This window comes from Glandiceps talaboti, chromosome 17 (assembly GCF_964340395.1).
Source record: "Glandiceps talaboti chromosome 17, keGlaTala1.1, whole genome shotgun sequence".
Taxonomy (NCBI): domain Eukaryota; kingdom Metazoa; phylum Hemichordata; class Enteropneusta; family Spengelidae; genus Glandiceps; species Glandiceps talaboti.
Window position 1 is genome coordinate 14,932,973 of NC_135565.1, and position 24,668 is coordinate 14,957,640.

Consider the following 24,668-nt stretch of genomic DNA (forward strand, 5'->3'; position numbering starts at 1 on the left):
CCTGATTAAGGGCATGCTAGAATTTGGTTTGCCCCTCTTTGTTCTTTGAAATCACACGGTAAGATTAACTCGTTTTATCCAGCATTATATCCAAAATTTCATATCTAATGTCAAAGCCTTATAGACGCATCCTATTTATTTTCACGACACCTTAAGGCTTGGTAAACTACTAAATTGATTGAGTACTGTCTATAGGGCTCTTTTCTCGTATGAACTTGTAAACATAGTTGACTTATGATTCTCAGTGTTTATCGGAGGGGAAAGTGATCTAGCTGCGGTAAATGTGACCTTATGATTTAAAGTATATAATGTGACGCAATCACCGACGCTATTATTGTACTGCTAATTGTAAAACTCCTACAAACGAGAATGTCTGGAATACACCAGTACCAGTTTGTAGTACTAGATGGCTGATTTAACGTGAACCAAATACATATACCATGTAATTACACACAAGGTCAGTCATGACATACGCTATCATGTGACTAAAGACCGTATCTGCGGCGTGAGTCTATTTTGAATAGAAACCGAAAAAAAATGTATATAATATTGATCTGACTTTCAATAGTGTACATTTGGCAGGAATTGTGTAAGGCATTCCAGAAATATGTAAAATGGGAAGACATTTTGAAAAAGACCCAGCCTCTACATATTGACCACAAAGTACTCCAATGTGACACTATGACACACAATGTGAAATATTCAAACGACATGACAGAATTGCAAGAACTTGATTTTGAATCGTTCTTATTCATCCAGGTACCAACCATGTTCCTCTGAACAGAAATGCAGTCAGTACTAGTGTGACCGAATATATGTTGCTGTTTTTTTTCACCGTTGTGTTAGATCATTTATCAGTCGTAAGTGTCTGACATGAATACAAAATAGTGCGAACCACTCTGGTGTGTCGGGCTGACAATGAAAGACTATGTCGTGATCAAATGCTCTGATAGATTCATGCCCCCATTGACCCGAAATAGAATTATTGCCAACAGTATAATTTGATCATTGTAACATCTTTAACTTGACGTTAGACATGCATGTTCAAGTGAAGCCCCGAAATAAATGCCTTGATTGATCATAGTGACGTTTATTCCTGGGTACAGACCTATAACAAACACGATCGCGACGCCGTATACATATTCCTCAATACCCTGAGGAATATATGTAAATAGACTGAGGCTAAATTTAGCTTGTACGTACTGGCTGCAGTTTTCAGGGCTATATATATACTTCTGTATAATAATTGCAAACAACATACATTTCTAATTGACTGTATCTATGCGATATTGTGCTGTGTTCTTTCAAAAATATTCATGTATAACGCCTATTTGGTAATATAGATAATCTGTTGTCGAGTTGTCATGATATAAAACAATAAAGACATCTTATACATGAATGATATATATAATCAATATATGAAATAATATTTCCAACTGCTATTTCTAAGGTGTGGTGATTATTTGTACAGATGCAGACGATGGCGGTTAAACCAAACGATGCAATCCAATTCAACGACTTTGACTGTGTAGTTTTTTACCTGAATGGTAAGAAGGTAGGTTTCTTTCCACAAGGCCCCCAAAAAATGTTTTGTTCCGGTTTTCCGACCCCACCTAGTTTTCACTGCCGATCCTAATTTTTTTCCGAGAAAATAACAATAAAATCGGGAAATTTGTGAAGTCTCGCAAGAATTATTGGATACTGAAACTGACATCAACTTAAAAGGACAACATGAAACTGTTCTTCCAATCTGTAATGGCTGTATATCTGATGAGGAGAAACATATACCACAGAGACCATATGGAAAACAACGAAACCTACCCCACCTATACTAAAATTGAGCGTGAGACGGAAGCAACCAAGTTTTTGTTGTTTGGCCTAAACTCAGTGAAACAACTCTGAGTTGCACTATTTCTGAAATGCGAGAGGGAGGGAGGGAGGGAGGGGTTGAAAAATGCGTATGGTACGGGCGACAGCAATCAACTCAAACCACGTTATGATAAAGGCTAGTTCGTTAGTCTTTGATCGAGAACTAATGGTAGCCAGTTTGGTGTCAGTAGATTTCCGCTTAAAATTATGACAACCGATAATTCTTGAACTGATATATGTCTTATCATAAGATTATTAGAGAGTATACTTCAAAATGCTGGTTTGATGTGATCTGATTTAGGTCGTGGCTAATTTGCAGTGCAGTCATGAAAATGAAAACACTTTAGCAGATATGTTCAATGAATTAACTTATTTATATGCTAATTTTTGAAATGTATAATTAATTCATATATTTGTTGTCTTTATGTATATTAAAACAGGTACGAGAACAGAGAGCTGACCCTGGAATGAATCTAGCAACTTACTTAAGAGAAGTTGGTATCTTTTAATGAAATAACAATAAAAAAATGTTACACATTCTGTGGCCCGTTTTCAGATATCTTGAAAGCACTATAAGTGTGGTTTTCTAACACCACACTGTGGTATACCTGACAAAGTAGAAAAGACGTAGATATTTCATAGTAGGAATTTTAAACAAAATAACCTTTGTCTTGAAACAGCAGGACTAAAATTTATTAACTTATTCAACAGTTAGAAAACTTTAAATCTAAAAGAATTTAAAATTCTTTAGTTTGTTGACCTTAACTTATTTATCAGCCCTTCTAACAGGTACAAAAGTTTCCTGTGGGGAAGGTGGTTGTGGATCATGTACTGTTATGTTATCAAGATTAAACCCAGTAACAAATGATATAAGGTATGTAATAAAGTATTATACATGTTGCTTATGATACTTATTAGCAATTGAGTTTTTATTTACAAAGCAAGTTATAACCGCTCTTAATGCATACGTACGGACGGGTTGATTATACTATTTTGTTATATATACAGTCACGCGTGCGTATACTCGTGTTTGCTACCACTTTGCTATATTCATGGTATGGCTGTGACGACCGTTGAGGGTGTTGGGAGTACCAGAACTAGATTGCATCCTGTCCAGGTAGGAGGAAATGATAACACAAGTATTTCTTGCGTATTATGTTGTTACACAGCACAACCATCAATGATGAACACTGATTTGAAAATGGGTGGTTTAATTTCTATATCAGGTGTTTTTCGTTACTTTTGGGTTCACAAAATGTAACTATTTGCAAAGCTTGTACATTTCATTAGATTAAGGAAAGGGAAGTGACGCAGTAGTCCCGGCCTCTAATTTATAGCTATCGCTACACCATTCCGCTATCCTAACTGACATTTTCGGAATTTCTGCTACGGAAAGTCATTTAAGATAGCGGAATAGTATAGCGATAGCCGTTCTCAAGTCTACAGGTAAGCTATGGTTGAAAGCATTTTCTGAAATTGATTACAAATATCGGCAAATTGTATTATAATTGTCGTTTACAGAATTTATTACAAGTGTCGTCTGTTTATTAGAAATATCGGTAATTATTACAAATGTCGGTTGCACAGCGTGTGCACACATACACACAAACATCGCTTCTCTGTATGTCTCTCTTTCCCCGTCTCTGTCGCTCTGTCTCCCACCTCTCTCTGTATTTGTCTCTGTCTGTCTGTCTGTCTGTCTGTCTGTCTTTGCCTCTCTCTCTCTCTCTCTCTCTCTCTCTCTCTCTCTCTCTCTCTCTCTCTCTCTCTCTCTCTCTCTCTCTCGCTCTCGCTCTCGCTCTCTCTCTCTCTCGCTCTCGCTCTCTCGTTTCCACATTGGCGGTAATCTATTTCTTTCGGTAATCTAAACTTTACTTTGATTGTGTATACTTGTACTTTTGTTTTAAAAATGAGAATACTTCTACACTTCACAATCAAGGGGTTCTGATGTCGGTACTATGTCTCCATCGCAATATGGCTGAAATGGGGATCAACTTAATGATGAGACCCAAATAACTTTATTATGTAACCGATTGTACTCACTCCCGGTGACGTCACAATTTATTGCGATTTCCGGTCAAGGTTAGTAATTAAATCGTTCAGATGAAACCCTGGTCTCCATGGAATTCACTTTAAACCCTGCTCATGCTCAACACGTATGCGTTGATCGCGTCACCGTGATTACGTACTTTGATCAACCATCAAAAGTTACATGGTTGTTGTACTGTGTCTGTGATATGTAGCTTAGTATAGAAAGTGGTTTTGTGTCACACACGTTGCCATTGGTAACCGTAATAGTGATGGTGTGATTGAATACTGGCTACTGTCTGATTAAGCACAGGTCTCATGATTATGTGGTAATGATGTATGGCATGACTCTGGCCATGGCAGCCCATCATAAATTAGTCAGTTGATGAGATGAGTAATAAATCAATAAATCAATGTATTGTAGGATAGAAAACTAAATTCTTTTACGGGGGGGGGGGGTAAAGCTGTTTTAGTTCATATCCCACAAAATCGATTTTACATTTAATGGATATTTTGTACCCCTATATACAAATATTTCAAATTGGGAAAAGGAAGAAAATTTGCTATCATATAGTAAATGCATGGCACTAAAGTAAAGTAAAGTAAAGTGTCAACAAAAGAACTATTCTTTACTCACTACATACCACTGGCTGTATATTCATTGCATTACGATATTGCTACATACTGATTTCAAATTGATTGAATTTGACCAATGTTTGTTAAAGGGGGGGGGGGTGCAGGGGTCTGAGGCCTAAGTATAAGAATTTAGTTTTGTATCCTAAATTGAACTGAGGTACTACTGTGTCGCAATGTATTCGCTATTCGCACGTCGGTTTCGTAGAGTTGGTTGTGACATCATTCAGCCTGTACACGTAGATGATTACGTAAAAGTGATGATTGTAAGTTGTTAGCTTGTCTGCTTAACTGAACATCTTCTCGATGATCAAAATGTCTGACTAATGTATTATTACAACTTTATTGCAGGATACACGTGACCGGATGGTCAAACTTCACACATACAAAAACATAATTATGTACAGTACAATAATACTGACTTTAAAAGATTCGTTTGATATATATATAAGCTTATATATATATATATATATATATATATATATATATATATATATATATATATATATATATATATATATATATATATATATATATACATATATATATATATATATATATATATATATATATATATATATATATATCAGGTTTGAACATAGTATTACAGTCATCATATCATTCACTGTTCTCACAGAGAGTGATATTATCTCTAATATTAGTCCTTGTCTGGCGTTGGCTACTATCACCATCAAACATACACCTGTGACGTATGTCCTTGCAAGATCTTGTGAAGCTCAAAATTCTGCTCAAATCATATTCATAAGTTTGTTATTGTACGTACAATAGCAAAGATTTTTACACTTTTATTAATCTTTTGCAAAGTATTGAGTTACAAACATGCACTTAGTCTATGTTGTTTCACATTGATTGTTTCTCAAATTAAAAACCCAAAATAAATACCCAATCCTCATCCATATGTGCACTTTAAAATGATTGATACAAATTCCTCAGGTGACAACCCTTAAACAGGAACCCTGTGAATCAGTCAGAGGTAATTATGTAGCTTTGTACAACCGCCATTTGTATATGCCGATATTTGTTATAAAAGTCACGTTTTTCATGTAATAAACCGACATTTGTAAACTTTTTACACATTTTTCAGCTTCTTGCAAAGTATTGAGTTTGAAAGACATATTTTGTCCATGTTATTTCACGTTTATTTTTTAGTATAACCCATGATAAAATTGTCATTACATTTTATGATCCCAAGCGCTTTACGACCTATTTCTAATGTGCTATATGCTGTTGATAGAAGTCCGTAAGTTACACTTATAACATTCCTATATACACCAATTAAAGTTTACTTACAATAATATTATGCACGTTTTACATCAATCAGGAGTATATTGTTCGTTACCATGGAATCCAGTGCGGGTTTTGTACACCTGGTATGGTAATGACAATGTACACACTGTTACGTAACAAACCTAAACCAACACAAGAAGACATTGAACTTGCACTTGATGGAGTAATATGTCGTTGTACTGGATACAGACCAATACTTGAAGGATTTGAAGATCTGTGTAGTAAGGTGAGAATATTAACATGTTTATCAATTAACAGCATGTCCATAAAGTAATTTCTCTGTACTATTTGAAATCATATTTAATATCCACTTGCCATAATGTACATTACGCTTACAATACGTTTATATGTATTTTCATTTCTTTTTTGTTCATTATTGATAATACTTCTTGCTTTTATCCTTCCATATGTGGAAATGTATGTCCGTGTGATTGAATGTATGTTGTTTATTTGTGGAACGGTTTCGAAAGCCCAAATGTGCATTTATAGGGGATGGTCTATCCCCTTTCCCTGGTATCCTGCACTGATTCTTGCAAGCCAGAGCACGTATTTCTGTTGAAACTTGGCGGTGAGTCTTGGACGGTGCCGTAAAAGAGGCTGTGTTTTACGACGATGGGTAACCTGTAAATAGTTGGCACTACACCGTGTCTTTTAATATGTCTGGTAGCACACAAATATATCAATAGGGAACTTGCAAACCCGCCATGTTGAATGTTGCATTATGGGAAATGTGATAATAAATACTAATCAAAGAGTATAGTAAACAATAACGTTACATTGTTTTTAACCACAAATGATCAATTCATAGTTGCCCTGACCAGTGTGAGAGGTTTATTTAATTGGTAGCTCCTGATAAGGTATTACGATAACCGCAGATAATCCCATAGTCCTTTGCGTCTGAGCATGCTCAGTCTGGATTGCAAGTTCCCTATTGTATTATATCTACAGTGTTTTTTATTGAACTTTTAGCATGCTAGAAAAACCTGGGTGGGGGGGGGGCTATTTCCTATAAATACCTATTGCAAAATATTGACAACGGCACAAAGCTAAGTTAACATTGCTATGGCTGTAAAACATGTAACCAAATAACAGCATCATCAAAAATATATCAAAGCGTGTTTGTTATTGAATTCAATGCTCCCGGCGAAAATCAAAACAGTAAAATCACTTTTAACATAACCAATTGCAAACAAAGCCTCGCCAATAGTTGATATTTTGTATTTATTTATTTATTTTATTTATTTATTTATTCAGGTAAACCAACGGGCATAAAGCCCATTTACATGCACCTTTAGAAACAAATAAGGAAAAAACAAGCACTAAAAAGATAAAACAAAGGGTAGCAATAACAGAAAGAAGTGACATGACATAAAAGGCAAACACAGAAATAAAAACAACAAAACAGGAAAAATTATTAAAAACACGCAGCCTGAAGCACACGCCGAAAGGCGGAAACAGGACTAAATAAATCTATGTTTGGATTTGCTTTATTTCAGGGTAACGATTGTTGTAGGGCAAAAGAGAAGAGAACGTGTCTCCAGGGAAACGCGGAGAATAAAGGACCTAGGGCGAACACTGAGAATACAGATGACGAGACTGCACAGGAGTTGATATTCTCACCTGACCTACTGGTAAGTTGTTCAGTTTTGATGTGTTCTGAGCTGTTTTACCAATCTTATCTGATAAGGTTGGGGAAACTATTTTGTGCATTATTATGATTATTGATTACTAGCAATTAGTAGACACAGATATGTGCAGAGGTTAAATGGATGAATGAAACACAACATTTTTTAAAGTTGCAAAACATCAAGAATAACTACGTCATTTAATGTTTGATCTGAAATGTCTTAACTGTTTATAGAAAAAATACATCTCTTTATTTTATAGAACAATGACGCCTACCATACAAAAACTGTTATATTTACTGATGGACGTTCCAAATGGATGAGACCAACACTTTTTGGCGACTTGATTAAGATGAAGAAGGAATATCCAACGTCAAAGCTAGTTGCAGGGTATAATGATATCGGCAAGTAATCATTTCATAGACATTTCAAGGACCGGTGTACACACGCACGTGCACGTCACACACATGCACGTAGGTACGTACGTACGTACACACACACACGCACACTCAATGCCTAGCAGTAATACTGTATTTCTAAACCGTGTTCAGCATGGATTTAAGGCTAATTTCACTCGAGGTGAAAGTATATGCTTACATAAAAGCATTATTCACGTGCAATGTCAATATCAACCCACGAGGGATGGCCTTCACTGGACTTCTTGGGAGATAAGTGTTCATATACTTAAAGAACTACCCAGTGTAAATAGCGATTATTTATTAACCCAGGCCCACAATGGTATCGAAAATAGTTTCTTGCGTTCTGGCATTATATACAGGATGTGTGTATATATTAAGTTTATTAGATCCTTCAATTAGCAACTACGTTCCGCCAATCAGCTTACACATATGCAGACCCAATCTAACCTCTACTGTGGGAAAAAAATACATTTTGAAACAACATTCCAAACACTTGCGGTAGAATCAATATGTCAATTTATATATGTGGAGCAAATGGAAACTGCATCCATGCAAATTATAGACAGTATTTTGATAGAATGTTGGAGAGATATTTGTCTTACATACATGGAACAAGAAAATGACTTTAAGTTGTGCAAAGGACGCGACTAAGAAACTTAGACTTGGGGTGACTAATTAACAGATAGTCTCTTGCATAAGTCTCTTGCGCAACACATTTCCTATACTATTGTTAATCATAATCAGTATTTCACAGGTCTAGATGTCATGACAACGAGGTCATCATACCCTGTTATGATCTGTCTATCTCATGTACCGGAATTAAATCAGCTGTCGATAACAGATGAGTGTATCACTATTGGTGCTGCTGTCTCCTTCAGTCAAGTTATCCATGCCATAAAATGCTTAGAGATACAAGGTAAATAAACTGTTTCATGATGTTATTGCCCATTCAGTACATAATTACAAATGTACCAGTGATTACTTGTTTTGGTATATGGGGCTACTAGTGATATTTGCACCAAACACATCATTGAATACTTGTATGCAAATGATATGCAAATGAGCGCGTGATCGTTCCTTGTACACAAACTCGCGTGATTGCATGGATTGACTTTGACGGAAATTTGCTGTTTCGGATATACATCATTGGAAAAGAACCCCACACTGCGTAGGTGCTAGTGTGGATACTCATGGGTGTCTGCACTCATGCTTGTAGAGGTTTTCGCTACACTTTCACTTGAAAACGCTCATGAAAGTACGACCACAGAGAACAATAACCCCTGCAAATGCACCGAGTGCGCCACACTTGCATTCACACGTCATGGGGATCTGTCATATATTTTTCCAATCACACTACAATTATATATGTTGTTTAAACCTTTCAATGTATCAATATGTATCAACTGAGTATAAACGAACACTTCAATGATTTCAATCGCTACAAGTATGCAGGCTTCAATAATACACATATATAGTTTAGTTTTATTTAAGAAACCAAAATATTTCTAATTTTTCTTTTAAACAGATGAGAGGAAACGAGTTTTTGGTGCCCTGGTGTCAACCCTTAGTACTATTGGTGGTGTACATACACAGAATACAGCGGTTAGTCAACTTTGTGTTGTCTTTTTGTTAACTTCACAACTCACATGATTGTGTTTTTCTCTTTTAATCATCTTGTATATTTGTATCATATGTTTCTTTGAAAGTGTACCTTATTTTTGTTATCTGTTGAAGTAAATGTCATTCATTCATTCGTTCGTTCGTCCGCTTAATTATTCATTCATTCACTTTATTGACGTTCATTTTCACATTAACATGGAGTTCTAGTTACACTTAACTCGGGATCGGCAAATGATTTGTTATGCTATTTTATGACATTTGATAAAGAGAATATTTTCCTAGAGTTCTTGATCATTGCAAGGAAGACAAATTTGCATTATTTTCATAAATTGCTTAACTGTAAATAACCCCTAGACTGCTGTCAGTAAGCCTACCTTTAGCTGAAGACTTACATTAATATCGCCATTACTATCTTGTAACCTTTCAGACGTTTGGAGGGCATATTGCTACAGCATCAGTCAATTCTGATATCATGCCACTGTTGATGGTATCGAGTTGTGAAATCAAGATTTGTAACTCTGATGGTAAACAATTTTGGTTATATAATGTACCGATAGCCATACACAAGAACTGTATTTTATCATCTTCTTTTATAAAATGATGTGACTTCCAAGGAGCGGTAAGTTAGCATGAACAAGCGAAACTTGTTACAAGCAGGAAAAGTTCTGCTTGTTCATGTAACTTAACCTGCCACTGGTTGTATGGCGACTTACCTCATTTTACTCATCATACGCATGTAGTATATTATGTCATGGTAGTCGACCTGCTTTATTTGTAATTGTCTTATTTGTTCTTTGTTTTTCTATTTCTTGTTATTTTAGCATGTTACCTTAGTTCATTAATTTGATGTGACAATTTTGTCTTGGGTCATTTTATTAAAACTGAACACGAAACACTGTAACAGTATTGGTTGAGAAGGACAGATCTACCATGATCTTTATGTCACACAATGTAACATCTTTGTCTCTGTTTGTAGTACATGAATAAATAGCCAACAAAATGACCCAATGATGATGATGAAACTAGTTTGAATTTACATGACAAGACATAAACCTTGAGGGACTGTAAATAAATATTGTTGCCAAAGTTAATTTATTAAGTCCACCATTCAATGTTAATAGAAGGATTACTTGTGTTGTAATAGGTAACCTACGCCAAATTGATTTTAACCAATTCTTGAAGGGCAGAGAAGAAAGCATTCTACAACCACAGGAGTTGACTGTATCAATACGGATTCCTGTTTCATCCAAGGTATGGAGACACTTTTGATCTTCATATTAAATACTCAACTATGACAGTTTATTATGTACATGTCATGTGAAGACTCTACACTGTCCATTCTGTGGTACAGTGAATGTTAGCGAATAGGATTGTGTCAGTGTTGTGTAAGCCACATGGCTGTCAACAGAGACGTGACTACGTTACTGTATACATATATTGCTGCGGTTACACCTCTAATGTATTAATGCTTACACAAGTGTGTCACATTACATCTGTTTGTAAATGACTATGAATAAATGTGTGTACAGATGTGTCCAAATATATATTCTACCCCAATATCACGTGTTTGTACAGGTTCTTCTAAAACTGCTACACCTTGTTTATAATCAAGGCTATGACATATAGTTATATATTATTACATACATACCTTTCCGACATATGTCACTGTATATGTTACGTGTCTGTGGATACAGTTCTGACATTATATCAAATGTACAGACCTTTTACAGAAAATGTTCAAACTAATGTCGTTCCTTCAATTCCCCCAAAGGATGTCTACATTCACAGCTATCGAACACAAATTCCTCATCGTAAGAACACAACAGACAGTGTCATCAATGCAGGAATGTGTGTTAAGCTAGACAGTAAAACTAACGCTGTGCAGGATATGAGAATTTGCTTCGGAGGAATGGAAAAGATCGCTATGCTGGAGAATGTTGCTGCAGGAATGATCGGACGGTGAGTGATTTAGTTAAATCATATGGTGACAAAAAATAACACGAATGTTGTAAAAGTCAAGCATTACAGTGCAATGTATCGATTTTAAAATGTTTTTGTTACGAAACGAAAGGAGCTGGCCAAAGTAAATGGAAATTTTTTTGTACTAATTTCACAGGCAATGGGATACAAGTTTGTACAAGGACGTCATTACAGAATTTGGTTTGTATTGTAAAGAAACAAAGCCTCACAATGCAGAATATAAACAATCTATGATTGAGAGTTTCTTCTTCAAGTTTTTCAATGCTGTCTGTAAAGAAGCCAATATTAACGAGTTAGCAAACACTGGTCAGTTGACGATTCAGAAAAGAGAGGCAACTAGATTGCAGACATGGCAGGTATGCACTGATCATTTTCTACACATGCTTTAATACATAAATTATGCTATCTCTCTACATTAAGGGAGAAAGGATACGTTAGAGATTGATAAAAACAGTATATCTGTTTGCATTGATGTATTCAATGAATCACTTTTCAAGGCTATTTATTTCCAAAGCGCCATTCTTCATTGCTCTGTCTGTCCTCCCCGGTGTATCTTCCCCGGTGATCCGTTCCTTCCATCTTTTCCTGTACTCACTCACTCACTCACTCACTCACTCACTCACTCACTCTCACCCATGCAATCAACCAACAAAGCGATCAAACAATCAATCAATCAATCAAACAAACAAACAAACAAACAAACCACACATTATATCTAATTTCAACTATAATATGAAATATCCTCATTCTTATAGGAGTACGTCCAAGGGGCTGTAGGTCAACCATTCCACCACGTCTCTGCCAAACAGCTGTCTACAGGGGAAGCACTCTTTATGGATGACATACCACCCAGACAAGGTAAATATTCCTCTTAAAACACGAGAGTTTCAGCCATTATGTCAACAGTGTATTGATTATTATACAACTTTAAGGTTTTCTGACGATCATGTGAATTTCGTGTATTACGTTGGTTTTCTAAACAATAAAATTATTGGTTAATAGGAACATTATTACGCATTGCAATGTATGCGAACTTTTGCTGGAATGGACTGATGGTGTTTTATTTCAGTCCACCCTGTATTGACTTGGAAAACGGTAAACTCAAATTAAAGGCATAATTAATTCATAACCAAAGCAAACTTTCATTAGGTTTTAATGTCTCTATTATGTTATTCTAAGTATGTATTAATCAACCACCAAACCCAGTAGATTGTAAAAAGAGTATTCTCGTACAAGAGTTATACTTTCTACAGAGTTTTCTGTCAGATTGATCTGTTTGACACAATATCACAAAATTCTTAATACTAAATTGTTGACCGATTGAAAAAGTCAAAAACAATGTCTTATTTTCAATACACAGATGAGCTGTTTCTTACATTGGTTACCAGTACTCGAGCCCACGCAAAGATCAAGTGAGTCAGCAAGCATGTGCCATCATGTCTGTCTGTCTGTCTGTCTGTCTGTCTGTCTGTCTGTCTGTCTGTCTGTCTGTCTGTCTGTCTGTCTGTCTGTTTGTTTGTTTGCCAGTCTGTCTGCCAGCCTACCGACTTGTCTGGTTGGTTGGTTGGTTAGTTGGTAGGTTGGTTGGTTGGTTGGTTGGCTCTCTGTCTGTCTCTGATCATGACTGGCTGTCTCTGACTGTCCGCCTTATGTGTGTCTCTCTTATGTAGTCAGTGCATATGTATTATTTGAACTGAACTGTCATGTATGTTGTGATCTCATAATATACATTATACAATAAATATCAATAGGTCTATAGATGCAAGCAATGCTTTGGCAATGGAAGGAGTGGTGTGCTTTTTTGGTGCCGATGACGTACCAGGCAGCAATGTAATAGGAGTCAGTGTTAAGGATGAAGAAATCTATGCGAAAACAGAGGTTATGTAAATTATATCGTTACTTACTTTAGTATTTAAGTACAATCTTACAGATTATAATTTGTACATTGGTTCTAAAATAGTCGTGGTTCGTCTTATTTCAAACATTGTCAAGGTGATCTTTGACAATGAACCAAAACTCCAAAACCACCACTAAAATTTGTATTTATGGAATTGGTCACGCAAACACTTAAATGAAGTCGTGTGACTTAGATATGACCTCATGTACAGTCTTTCTTGTAAATCCAAACGAACTGACAATCACAAATTAATTTGTAAATGTTCAAATGTTTGCGAAACTGCAACTTAAAACAGAATGCTCTGCCATCATATCTGCAAAGTATCGCCACATTCCAGGCATTTAAATCAGGCCTTAAGACCTATTTCTTCAATAAGACTTTCGCTTGAGTCTGTTTTTGTACTCGTTTTTTTGTGCTTTGTAAAGCGCATTGTGATAGTTATATGGAATGCTATATAAGAAATTAGATTAGATTAGATTAGATTAGATTAGATTAGATTAGATTAGCACTGCCACAGTATTTGTGCCTTAAAATTCGTATAACTAAACATTGATTTTTATAAACATAAGTAACTGATATATTACAACTGTGCTTTGCCATAGGTCACGTGTGTGGGCCAAGTAGTTGGCAGTGTTGTAGCAACAAGCCGGGATATTTCAGTCAGAGCATCGCAACTAGTACAAGTGGAGTATGAAGACATGACAAGTATACTGACTATTGAGGTAAGATGCATGCCATATCATAAACGTTCAATTACACTCAGAGCGTGTGCATACAAGCATGTGTGTGTGTGTGTGTGTGTGTGTGTGTGTGTGTGTGTGTGTGTGTGCATGCGTATGTGTGGATGGATGGATGGATGGATGGATGGATGGATGCGTTTGAGTGCGAGAGTTTGGGCGGGTGTGTCGTGTAAATCACCAATTCATCCATTTTGCTAACGTTTATAAATCGTCTTAATCATACAGTGCTAAAAACATTGCTACATCCAAATAGTAAGGTATGCATTAGTGTTTCATAGCTTTAAACGACATTGTAATTCCTTCAGTTCTTTTTACTTTTGATTTTCTCTCATATCCTCGTTGTTGTAAATGTACGTTTTATACTAACACAAACTAATAAATCTAAAGTACTAAGAAACTTGCTGACATTACCCTAAGTAATGGTTACCTTACACTAATTCTTTCAAGCTAACTCCACGATCTTCATCTATTTTTTTAAGGAGGCAATCAAAGAAAATTCCTTCTTTAAACCAATACTTGAGCTAAAAAATGGAAATATTGAAGAAGCCTTTGGAGGACCGGAGGGATTACTAGAGGGCGAAGTGAGAATGGGTGGACAGGAACATTTCTATATGGAAACTCAGAGATGTTTGGTTATCCCAGAAGGTGGAGATGAAAATATTGAAGTATTTTCTTCAACTCAAGCTGGATCTATATTGCAGGTAAACTGATTTTATGCATTCCGCAACTGGCAAGAAAAAATAATTTTTCGAACAAACGATATTAAATTTATACCTCTGTCGTTCTACGTCAGGACAACATGTGTCTACGTCATCTTTTCTAAGGTAAACGAAATTCGAGTCAAAATCGCCATTATTCTCCACAATTTTAACTATTTAGACTATATTATTTGCCAAATATGATATCTTTCATTCAACCGCAAAATGCTGGTGACATAATTAGGGTTTTGTCACGTCCAGTCTAAGACTCGAAGAGAAAGGCCCCTTAGGTCATTCGAATTTGCCTTGACTAAGTAATAGAGAAAAATATTGTGGAAATTATTTAACAATTCTACTTATTGTGGGATAGCTTGACAATATTTTATGAAATATTCACTTTGTAAATGACTGCTTTATATTTGCTATTTTAGTTTATTTATAGTTGTCACTATTAAGAATATTTGATATGTATTATTTTCGATGTACAAGCTGTTCAATGTGAAAGCTGTTCGATGTAAAAGTTGTACAATGTACTCTTGCCCAAATAACTACTGCAAACTGAATCATAAATCGGCGTCAGTGACGTCATATAGATGATCAATTTAATGTAAAGACACGTGGTCATGTTGAAAAGCGTCAAGTATGTACAGATTTTAGCCATTACTGTGTAAAGGGGGCTTTGTAGTGCATATATAAACAAACAAACCGAGATTTTGACGATAGACCATCCATCTATGGTTTGAAAAAGGGTTACTTTTTCAAATATTTTGATATTTGCAATAATGTGTCGTGTGTTTGTATTTTTCACAGTCGATGATAGCAGATGCATTGGGCATTTCGTCAAACCACATAAAGGTGAAAGTAACTCGCATAGGAGGTGCCTTTGGTGGCAAACAAGAGCGATCTTTGATACCAGCGTTAGCATGTGCAGTGGCTGCATATAGGTGCGTAGACTCCTCCTTTCAATTACAATTTCTTTTAATGTTAATTATCTTTTGATTTCTTCATCGTATGTGTTCATAAAGTACAACAAATCGATTAGCTAGGTTTTGAATCTTTGAATTCAATTGCTGTTCTATATCTGTGTTTGTCTCTTGGTGATTATCAATTATTACCACTAATCGTAAGTAATCATAATGATACATTGTTCTATAAGCTCACTCTTCAACTGTTTGACTTTGCCAACATAAAACGGCGGCAGAAATTATAGTCGATAATTGAAAACTGGTTGTTGTGATTTACGTAATGTTACAGTAATACAGACAACACTGAACATATAATGTAAATACAATGGATAAAACAGGTGACATGGACATCCGAACTCATTCATACATACATACATACATACATACATACATACATACATACAGACAGACAGACAGACAGACAGACAGACAGACAGACAGACAGACAGACAGACAGACAGACAGACAGACAGACAGACAGACAGACAGACATACATACATACATACATACATACATACATACATACATACATACATACATACATACATACATACATACATACATCAAACTCATGTTTCTGTGTAAGGGATTGTCTTCAACTCATTCATATAAAGAACTAATGAAATATCTCAGTTGTCTTTTTTGTTTCGTACGTGTTTTATAACTCCATGTCGTATTTTTTTCTTACAATTGCCCAATTATGATTTAGGACAAGGAGACCTGTGCGTTGTGTCCTTGACCGTGACCTTGATATGAGAATAACAGGAGGCAGACACCCGATCCTAGCTAAATATAAAGTTGGATTCTCACTTGATGGTCGCATTAAGGCACTTGATGTAAATTTATATATGAATGCAGGCAATACAACAGACATTTCCATAGCTGTACGTAATGTTTTATTTACTTCTTATCTGCATTATATTGGCAATAATTCACCTGCCGAGGTCAAAATGATCCAATCAATTTGTTTGGGTCTATAAAATGTTTATGGTGGTGGTGGTGGTGGTGGTGGTGGTGGTGGTGGGGGTATTACTGGTGGCATGCTGGCAGTGGTTATGGAAAGCCGGGTTAGGACCGTCGTCGACAACTCTTGTTGTCATCATCGCCATCGGCCAAAGACGATGGTGCAAAGTTAATAAGGCCAACGACGATGACGACTTTTTAAAAGACGTCTTTTGCGCATGTGCGTTTTCAGCAATGATGATGTTGCATACTTGGCCAACGACTACGACGATTTTTTTAAAAGGCACCTTCTGCACATGTGCGTTTTCAGCAACAATGATGTCGCATACTTTCCAACGACGACGACGACTTTGCATGCATGGTGATGGTGATGATGACGCAGAATTTCGACGACAACGATGAAGGTCCACATTGGCGTGTGTAGCTAGTTTTATCGTCGACACCAGCCGATGAGGACGACAACTTTAATAGGCTTTTTCTATGTAATGTTGCATTGACGACGATGGTCCCAACCGGCTTTCCATACACGCCAGTGTGGACCTTCATCTCGTCTTAGATATTCTGCGTCACCACCACAATCGTTGTCGTCATCGTTAGTTCAAAGTCCTCGTCATCGTTGCACCTGAAAATTCAGAATCTTTAGCGAATGCAGTATTCACCGACGATGCTGCATGGCCGGTGATGATGCTATGGCTGCCAATCGCCGGTCAAAGAGAATTTTCAGTTGCGATGACGACGACGATTGTGGTAGTGGTGGTGATGGTGGTGGTGGTGGTGGTAGTGGTGATGATGATGATGATGATGATGATGATGATGATGATGATGATGATGATGATGATGATGATGATGATGACGTGTGTAGCAAGTTTCATTGTCGTCACCAGCCGATGACGCGGACGACTTTGATAAGCTTTTTCTATGGAATTTCGAGTTGTCAACATTGGTCCCAACAGGGTTTACATTCCATACACACGCCGTTTAGGCCACAGTCGCCACCACTGCCTCTGCAGACTGGTGTAGTGATGATGCTGGTGGTGATGGGAAAGCAGTGTAATCCCTTTATCAGATTCTTTTTAGTTATGGGAGCGTACAGTAATCACAAGCTTCAGGTTGGGATGTTACATAGTATGTGACCGTACTATCTCGGATCTATTTGTTTTAAAACGGGCTGCCCGGCTATTTCTGTAATATAAAATAAAACATAACCTTTTTCCCAAATATTAAAAAAAAAACTTCGTTTAAAATACTACCAAAAGTGAAAAGGCACCCACATCTGACACTCAACCGTCACAAATAAAAAAACGCACTACTGTCGCCATATTGATGGTTTCATGGCATTGGTTGTTTCTCATTTCTACATCCACTGTGAATTTCTGCAAAGACTCTGAATTCCTTGTGTGGGTCTAATTTCTGAAGTCCAGACTTTCTACACACTATGACAGGTGCTCTACTGACAGAGTATGAACCAAGCTCAGTATCTCTATCTGCTCCAAGACATATCAACTATGTTTCCATAATGTTCCCTCTTGTCTCTAGCGAGACCCTCTCCTCTACAAATACCACAACTAAAAATTGATTTATTGCATGGCTGTCTGTAGTGATTACGATATATCATAACATCGCTGGCAGTAGAGGGGCGTGGCAACCGAAGCAATGGTTGGACGCCAAAATCACAAAACAATGCAAAGTTAGAGTCAAAATGTGACTCTCCCGATAACTTCGATTTCTACAGTGTGTCCTTCCCCCGAGAGCAGATATGTAAACTCCGACACACCATAATAATCCAAGCCCTCCCTAACTTGTAATTACTGACTGTAACTAACTGCTTCATTTTTTTTAAATTATACCAATACACTCTCCGTTCGTTTTGCTGGCATGTACAGGTTCTCTACATCGCTATGACAAATATGTGGAATGTATATGATCTCCCTGCTGTGAACATTCATGGATATGCATGTAAAACAAACTTGCCATCCAATACAGCATATCGAGGTTTTGGAACTCCACAAGGCCTGTTTATTATGGAGACAGTCATCAATAAGGTTGCTGTCCAATGTGGAGTAATGAATCACAAGGTAATTATAAAGAATTTACACTCTGTGTTATGCGCCATCCGTCAAATTCAAAGATCCTATTTAAGAAAGGTCCGGAGTAGCCAGTGTAAATCGTGATAATTTTTCAATGAAACAAACAGTTTTGTATTTTTCAGAATTTCAATATATTTGTATAAAATAATCATAATAGATTTGCAAAAGTATAAATTTTGCCTCATTTCAACGAACGATACAAAGCTTACTGATTTTAATCCAAGTATTTTCCGTCATGAAATTACCCAAAAGGATAAGTCATTAGACTCAAATCGAAAACAAAATTGGTTTAAATTCACCTTTTGTTAACCTCACTTTTGTTCTAGCTGGATTTGTCATGACAGAAGACGTCTTCAAATTTGTAAATGTATTTTTCTGACTTTTTAGGTAAGGTTGATAAATTTTCTCCGGGAAGGCGGTGTTCAACCTGTAGATTCTAGAATGGAGCCGTACAAGCTAAGGTTATGTTGGGATGCATGCAAACGTGCAAGTGACTTCGATACAAGCTTACAAAGTGCAACTGAATTTAACAGGTATGGAAAATCATATGACTGTTTAACATGTTGTATGCTCATTTTTAATATTACCACTACGTGCCGTTGTCATCCCTTACAACGTAATTGTTTTATTCAGGACTAGTAATTTTTAATATTTTAATATTTATATATCATGTAATTTCCCAGGCATAAATCATATGACTGTGTTTGTCTTTACATCATTCTGTCTGTCTGTCTGTCTGTCTGTCTGATTGTCTATTTGTCTATTAGTCGATCTGTCATTCTCTCTGACCGTCTATGTTTGTCTCAGTTTCTATATCTTTCTCTGTCTCTCTGTCTCTCTTCTCTATTTTTTTGCTCGTCTACGTTAATTGATTACCTCGTTCACTGCATATCTCTCGGTTTGTCTCTGTGCCTGTCAGTTTCTCACTCTCCATCTCGGTCTTTGTCTGTGTGTCTCACACTCACTCACTCATTATATTCTCACTCTTTCTCTTCTTAGTTCTACCAGATGGAAAAAGAAAGGAATATCCATCATTCCAGTAATGTTTCCTGTGGGGATCCCAGGAGTCAAAGGTGCAAATCAGGTAACAATAGTGGATAATAAACTGTTTGGATGTCATTCTTGATTTTTGAAAGTATCATCTTGGAGATTTAATATGTTTGTTGGGGAAAACTTGTTGGAGTTCTGTAAAAAAAAAAAAATCATGCTTCATTGTTGTTTATGACTTAGAAACATTAACAGAAGATAAACTGATACAGAGATTGCTGTAAATTTAATACCATTTCCTATAACGTTTCCCACAAAGCATTTCAGGAATTCCTCAGAATGACAGAACATGATAGAACATTTAGGCTTTGTTGTAATATTTAAATGTTAAACAGGCTACCGAGGGGCTATTGTATCACCCCAAATTATATGTATCGTGTAGAAATAATCAATCGAAGTGTACTAAAGGCAGAATTGAGCCTGACTGAACCTGTCTTTTAACACTATCAAAATGAACAAAACAAACAAAATACAGACAGACAGACAGACAGACAGACAGACAGACAGACAGACAGACAGACAGACAGACAGACAGACAGACAGACAGACAGACATAGACGGACACAGACAGACAGACAGACAGACAGACAGACAGACAGACAGACATACATACATACATACATACATACATACATACATACATACATACATACATACATACATACATACATAACATCCCATTTTTATTAGGCAGGTGCGCTGGTCAACGTCTACACTGATGGCTCTGTGTCAGTTAATCATGGTGGAATTGAGATGGGTCAAGGGATATACACCAAGATGGTACAGATTGCCAGTACGGTATTGGGAGTACCAATGAATCGTATATTTATATCAGACACAAGTACACAAGTCGTACCAAACCCGCCTGGTACACATGCAAGTGTCTCTACTGACTACAATGGGATGGCTGTCAAGGTAACTACTTTTTCATTAACGACACGCAAATCAAAATAATCAAGGCACTTGCATATCAAAGTAAAACATGTATCATAAAATACTCCTCTCCATACGGATTTCAAGCAGTTCGAATAACAGAACTCAAGAATATGTAGGGCATATAATTATAATCTTAGACTATTATGATATTTTAACTGCTCTTCAAAACAGTTTAAATACCCTTGGTATATCTGATTTACTGGTGCCAATATGTCAATTATTTATAAAAGAGGTCTGGTTTCTTTCATTTTTTCACTGTTCTACAGAGAGCATGTGAAGAGATCAAAAAAAGACTACAGCCATTTGTTGACAAAAATCCAAATGGTTCCTGGAAAGATTGGGTAAGTTACTATTGTTCAAAGGAAAATCCATTATCCATACAACTTCAATGTCCAATAAATTGTCGGGGACATGTAGCGAAGACACAACGTTTCAAATCAGCGATAACGTGACTAGAAAAAAAACCATACTATTGAACCCATCGTCTGCATTGCCTTGTATTAGGTTTGGATGCTATGTTGCAAATAAAGACGGAAATGACGTCAAAATGTGCATCATATTTTAGTGGAATATCTAATTATCATCATGGGAGTTGTAGAGATACAGATTTGTGTCGATAAAATAACAAATCATTTTTCACAGTGAATTTTACTTCATCGATCGAGCAATTTGTTCTGAAATGACGAACATTTTTTGCTAAGTATTACAAGTATGCACCTCAGAGGTTATTGTCTACTAAAGGTTCTCCAAATCACTCAAACTTTGTCATATGAAAGCAATCTTCATCGTCCTGCTTTCAGGGAAATCACCTGTCTTTTATTTTCTCATAGTGTTGACGTGGTATCCGGCGGCCATATTGGATACTAAACTGACTAACTTTTAGTATCATTTTGACTCCATTTCAAATCTTTGTACGACGACCCTAGACCTTTTTTCTATTGAACTAAGAAAAGATCAGCAAAGTGTTTATTTCCGAGTAGTATGAGTAGTATGCGAATGGTTGCATTTAAGTTTACCAGTTCAATTGTATGTTATATTGCATGGTTTTTTAAAAACCCTGTTGGAACTGTGGGGTATAACTGAATAATGGTTGTACATAAAACATCATGTTGTTGTTTTCATCAAATGTTCAGGTATAAATATAAACAACTGATGGTAGTATATTGTCTAAATCTCCTTGAATAATATGTGTAATGGTCAATGAAGAACTTCTAGTTATACTCATTTGACTCAATTTCACACATATTTATGAGAAAAAAGGAAATCACACGCTCTGTTCACAGGAAAAGCAAGACCTTTCTGAAAATATATGGGTTGGTAGTGTAAACCTTATTCACCGTTATATTAAGACACAATCATTACATCATATAACTGATTTCGACCTTGAAGTTGGCACAAAATTGACCTGTATCTATCTTTATGTTGTTGTCTGTATATTTTAGGTATATTCGGCATATGAAAACCTTGTCAGCCTCTCTGCTACAGGGCATTACGGGTAATCACAAATTATTGACTATCACGAGAACAATTTGGTTCAAAAGGTGTTGTCTTAAAGTTTTACCGTGGACGTTGGAGAGAGACTCTCAAACGCTTATGGTTTTACATAACGATGTGTAGGCATAGAATATGGACGTTGGAGCGAGAGAGACTCTCTGACGTCTGTGGTTTTACATAACGATGTGTAGTCGTAGAATGTGGACGTTGGAGAGAGAGAGAGAGAGAGAGAGAGAGAGAGAGAGAGAGAGAGAGAGAGAGAGAGAGAGAGAGAGAGAGAGAGAGAGAGAGAGACTCTCTCAGGTGCCTATGGTTTTACAGAATGATGTGTAGTCGTAGAATGTGGATGTTGGAGAGAGACTCTCTGACGCCTGTGGTTTTACATAATGACGTGAGAGAGAGAGACTCTCAGACGCCTATGGGTTCACAATGTATTAATTACTGATGAATATCATTTGATCTCGAATACTTATCTCGAATATGTAAAAAAAAATTGCAGTGAAAATATGTACATGTAGTGAATAACTGTCTTCAAATGTACAAATGGTGTACTTATTCTATTCAATGCCAAGGGTCGTCAAAATCGATTTTGATCCCGCCACCTTGCAAGGATGTGCAGCGTTGTATTGTACACATGGTGTAGCATGTACAGAGGTTGAGATTGATTGTCTGACAGGAGAACATCAGGTCCTACGTGCCGATATTGTGATGGATGTCGGTCGATCTATTAACCCAAGTATTGATATTGGACAGGTAAGGTATCGTCTGTTAGAATCTACGTTTAATACCCATCTCATCTCGGGTGATGCATCAACCATGCCATTGATATTAGACTGAGATGGTATCAAATTTAACACACATTTTATGATTGCTGTATTAACACAATCTGTGTGTCCGGCCGATTTGTGTTTTAGCTATTCGTACTCTATCGTATATATAACCATCGTGAAAGCTATTGTAATATTTATAAATGCAATAGTAACAGACCTGACTGTCTTAAGTGTAAGATATATTATTCAGTGGGTCAAGAAATATATTGTTTCTAATTTACCGTTCGAAAGTGTATAACATCAGATGTTAGCAAATATACTAATCCAGATATTTTTAGAGCTGCAAATAGAGTACTAATTTATCTTTGACAACCAACAATACACTTGCCGAACATCATTAAAATAGTAATTAGACAGTGCTCGTATTAATTAAAGGTAGATTAATTGTATCCAGAAGAAGTACAGCAACAGGTTAAATGATGTCATTGGGGTGCTGACGTTCGGGTGTAGACCTGAAATTAAATTTAAGTGGGTTTTCTGTACCAATTTGTGTATATAGCTGAAGTTGTACGAAATTGTGTGTAAATCATTATATCTGACAAACGTTCTTTTTTGAAAACATTCCAGTTTCAGCTCGTGCACCTCTGACACAAGGTTTATCGCCTTCTTGCCACGTCAATACAAAAGTTGACAGCTTAAAAGATCACATTAAGCTTATGTTAAATGATGAATTTTCATTTATTATGGTTAGATTGAAGGTGCCTTTCTTCAAGGCTATGGATTATTTGTGACAGAAGAATTGCGTTGGTCAGATAAAGGTGAACTATTAAACTGTGGTCCTGGTATGTACAACTTACCACGAGTACGACATCTTCCAAGAGAGTTTAATGTTCATTTGTTACCCAATTCTGATAATCCAGAAGCAGTCTTTTCATCTAAGGTTAGTAATAAACATTCATGATTTATGGACTTCAAAAAGCACCCCTCCTATATTCTCATTAGTTTAATTTTTCGACTGTTTTTCCTGGCTTGGATATCCATATGATGTAGACTACTAATATTGGCAAACTGAAGTGAATTTATGGATTGATGGATGGGTGAATGAATGAATGAATGAATGAATGAATGAATGAATGAATGAATGAATGAATGAATGAATGAATGAATGAATACAGGAAGGAAGGAAGAGGACTTTAATTTTTATCCTACATTGCATGAACTATTGTCGTCGCCCCTAATGTCAACTCAGTGTCAAAACAGTCGCAACTGTAATTTACCAATAAAACTCTTCCCTTGATTTACAGGGAATTGGTGAGCCTGGTCTGTTATTAGGAGCGTCTGTGATCTTTGCCATCAAAGAAGCAATACGTGCTGCTCGTCTAGAGATTGGTTTGAAGGAAGATTTTGACTTGGTTTCTCCAGCAACACAAGAGACTATCAGAATGGCATGTGGTGATCAACTCAAAAAATATCGTGATTTAAAGTGATGCCATTTAATACATTGTCTCTACAACTTGACCACAATTTTTGTCTTTCAACAAATTCCAAAAACATATTAGATATACTGAGACGCCATTCAAGTGTTTAC

The 24,668-nt window shown here is 36.4% G+C and overlaps 1 protein-coding gene and 1 long non-coding RNA gene across 2 annotated transcripts; both read left to right on the top strand.

The window, feature by feature from the left end:
• On the top strand, positions 1-24,668 carry LOC144448111 (xanthine dehydrogenase/oxidase-like). The gene is made up of 27 exons (XM_078138263.1): positions 1-58; positions 1,472-1,555; positions 2,310-2,367; positions 2,647-2,743; positions 2,878-2,986; positions 5,873-6,064; positions 7,335-7,469; positions 7,726-7,867; positions 8,637-8,798; positions 11,233-11,461; positions 11,619-11,838; positions 12,238-12,340; positions 12,843-12,894; positions 13,234-13,360; positions 13,982-14,101; positions 14,599-14,820; positions 15,628-15,761; positions 16,493-16,667; positions 18,630-18,821; positions 19,221-19,366; positions 19,833-19,917; positions 20,571-20,795; positions 21,083-21,157; positions 22,259-22,311; positions 22,883-23,063; positions 23,832-24,020; positions 24,385-24,668. Exons 2-27 carry the CDS (start codon positions 1,472-1,474, stop codon positions 24,565-24,567), a joined length of 3,690 nt encoding a protein of 1,229 aa, XP_077994389.1. The 5' UTR covers positions 1-58; the 3' UTR covers positions 24,568-24,668.
• On the top strand, positions 9,432-10,753 carry LOC144448387 (uncharacterized). The gene is made up of 3 exons (XR_013482094.1): positions 9,432-9,484; positions 9,930-10,026; positions 10,647-10,753. It is a non-coding gene; the product is annotated as an uncharacterized LOC144448387 (long non-coding RNA).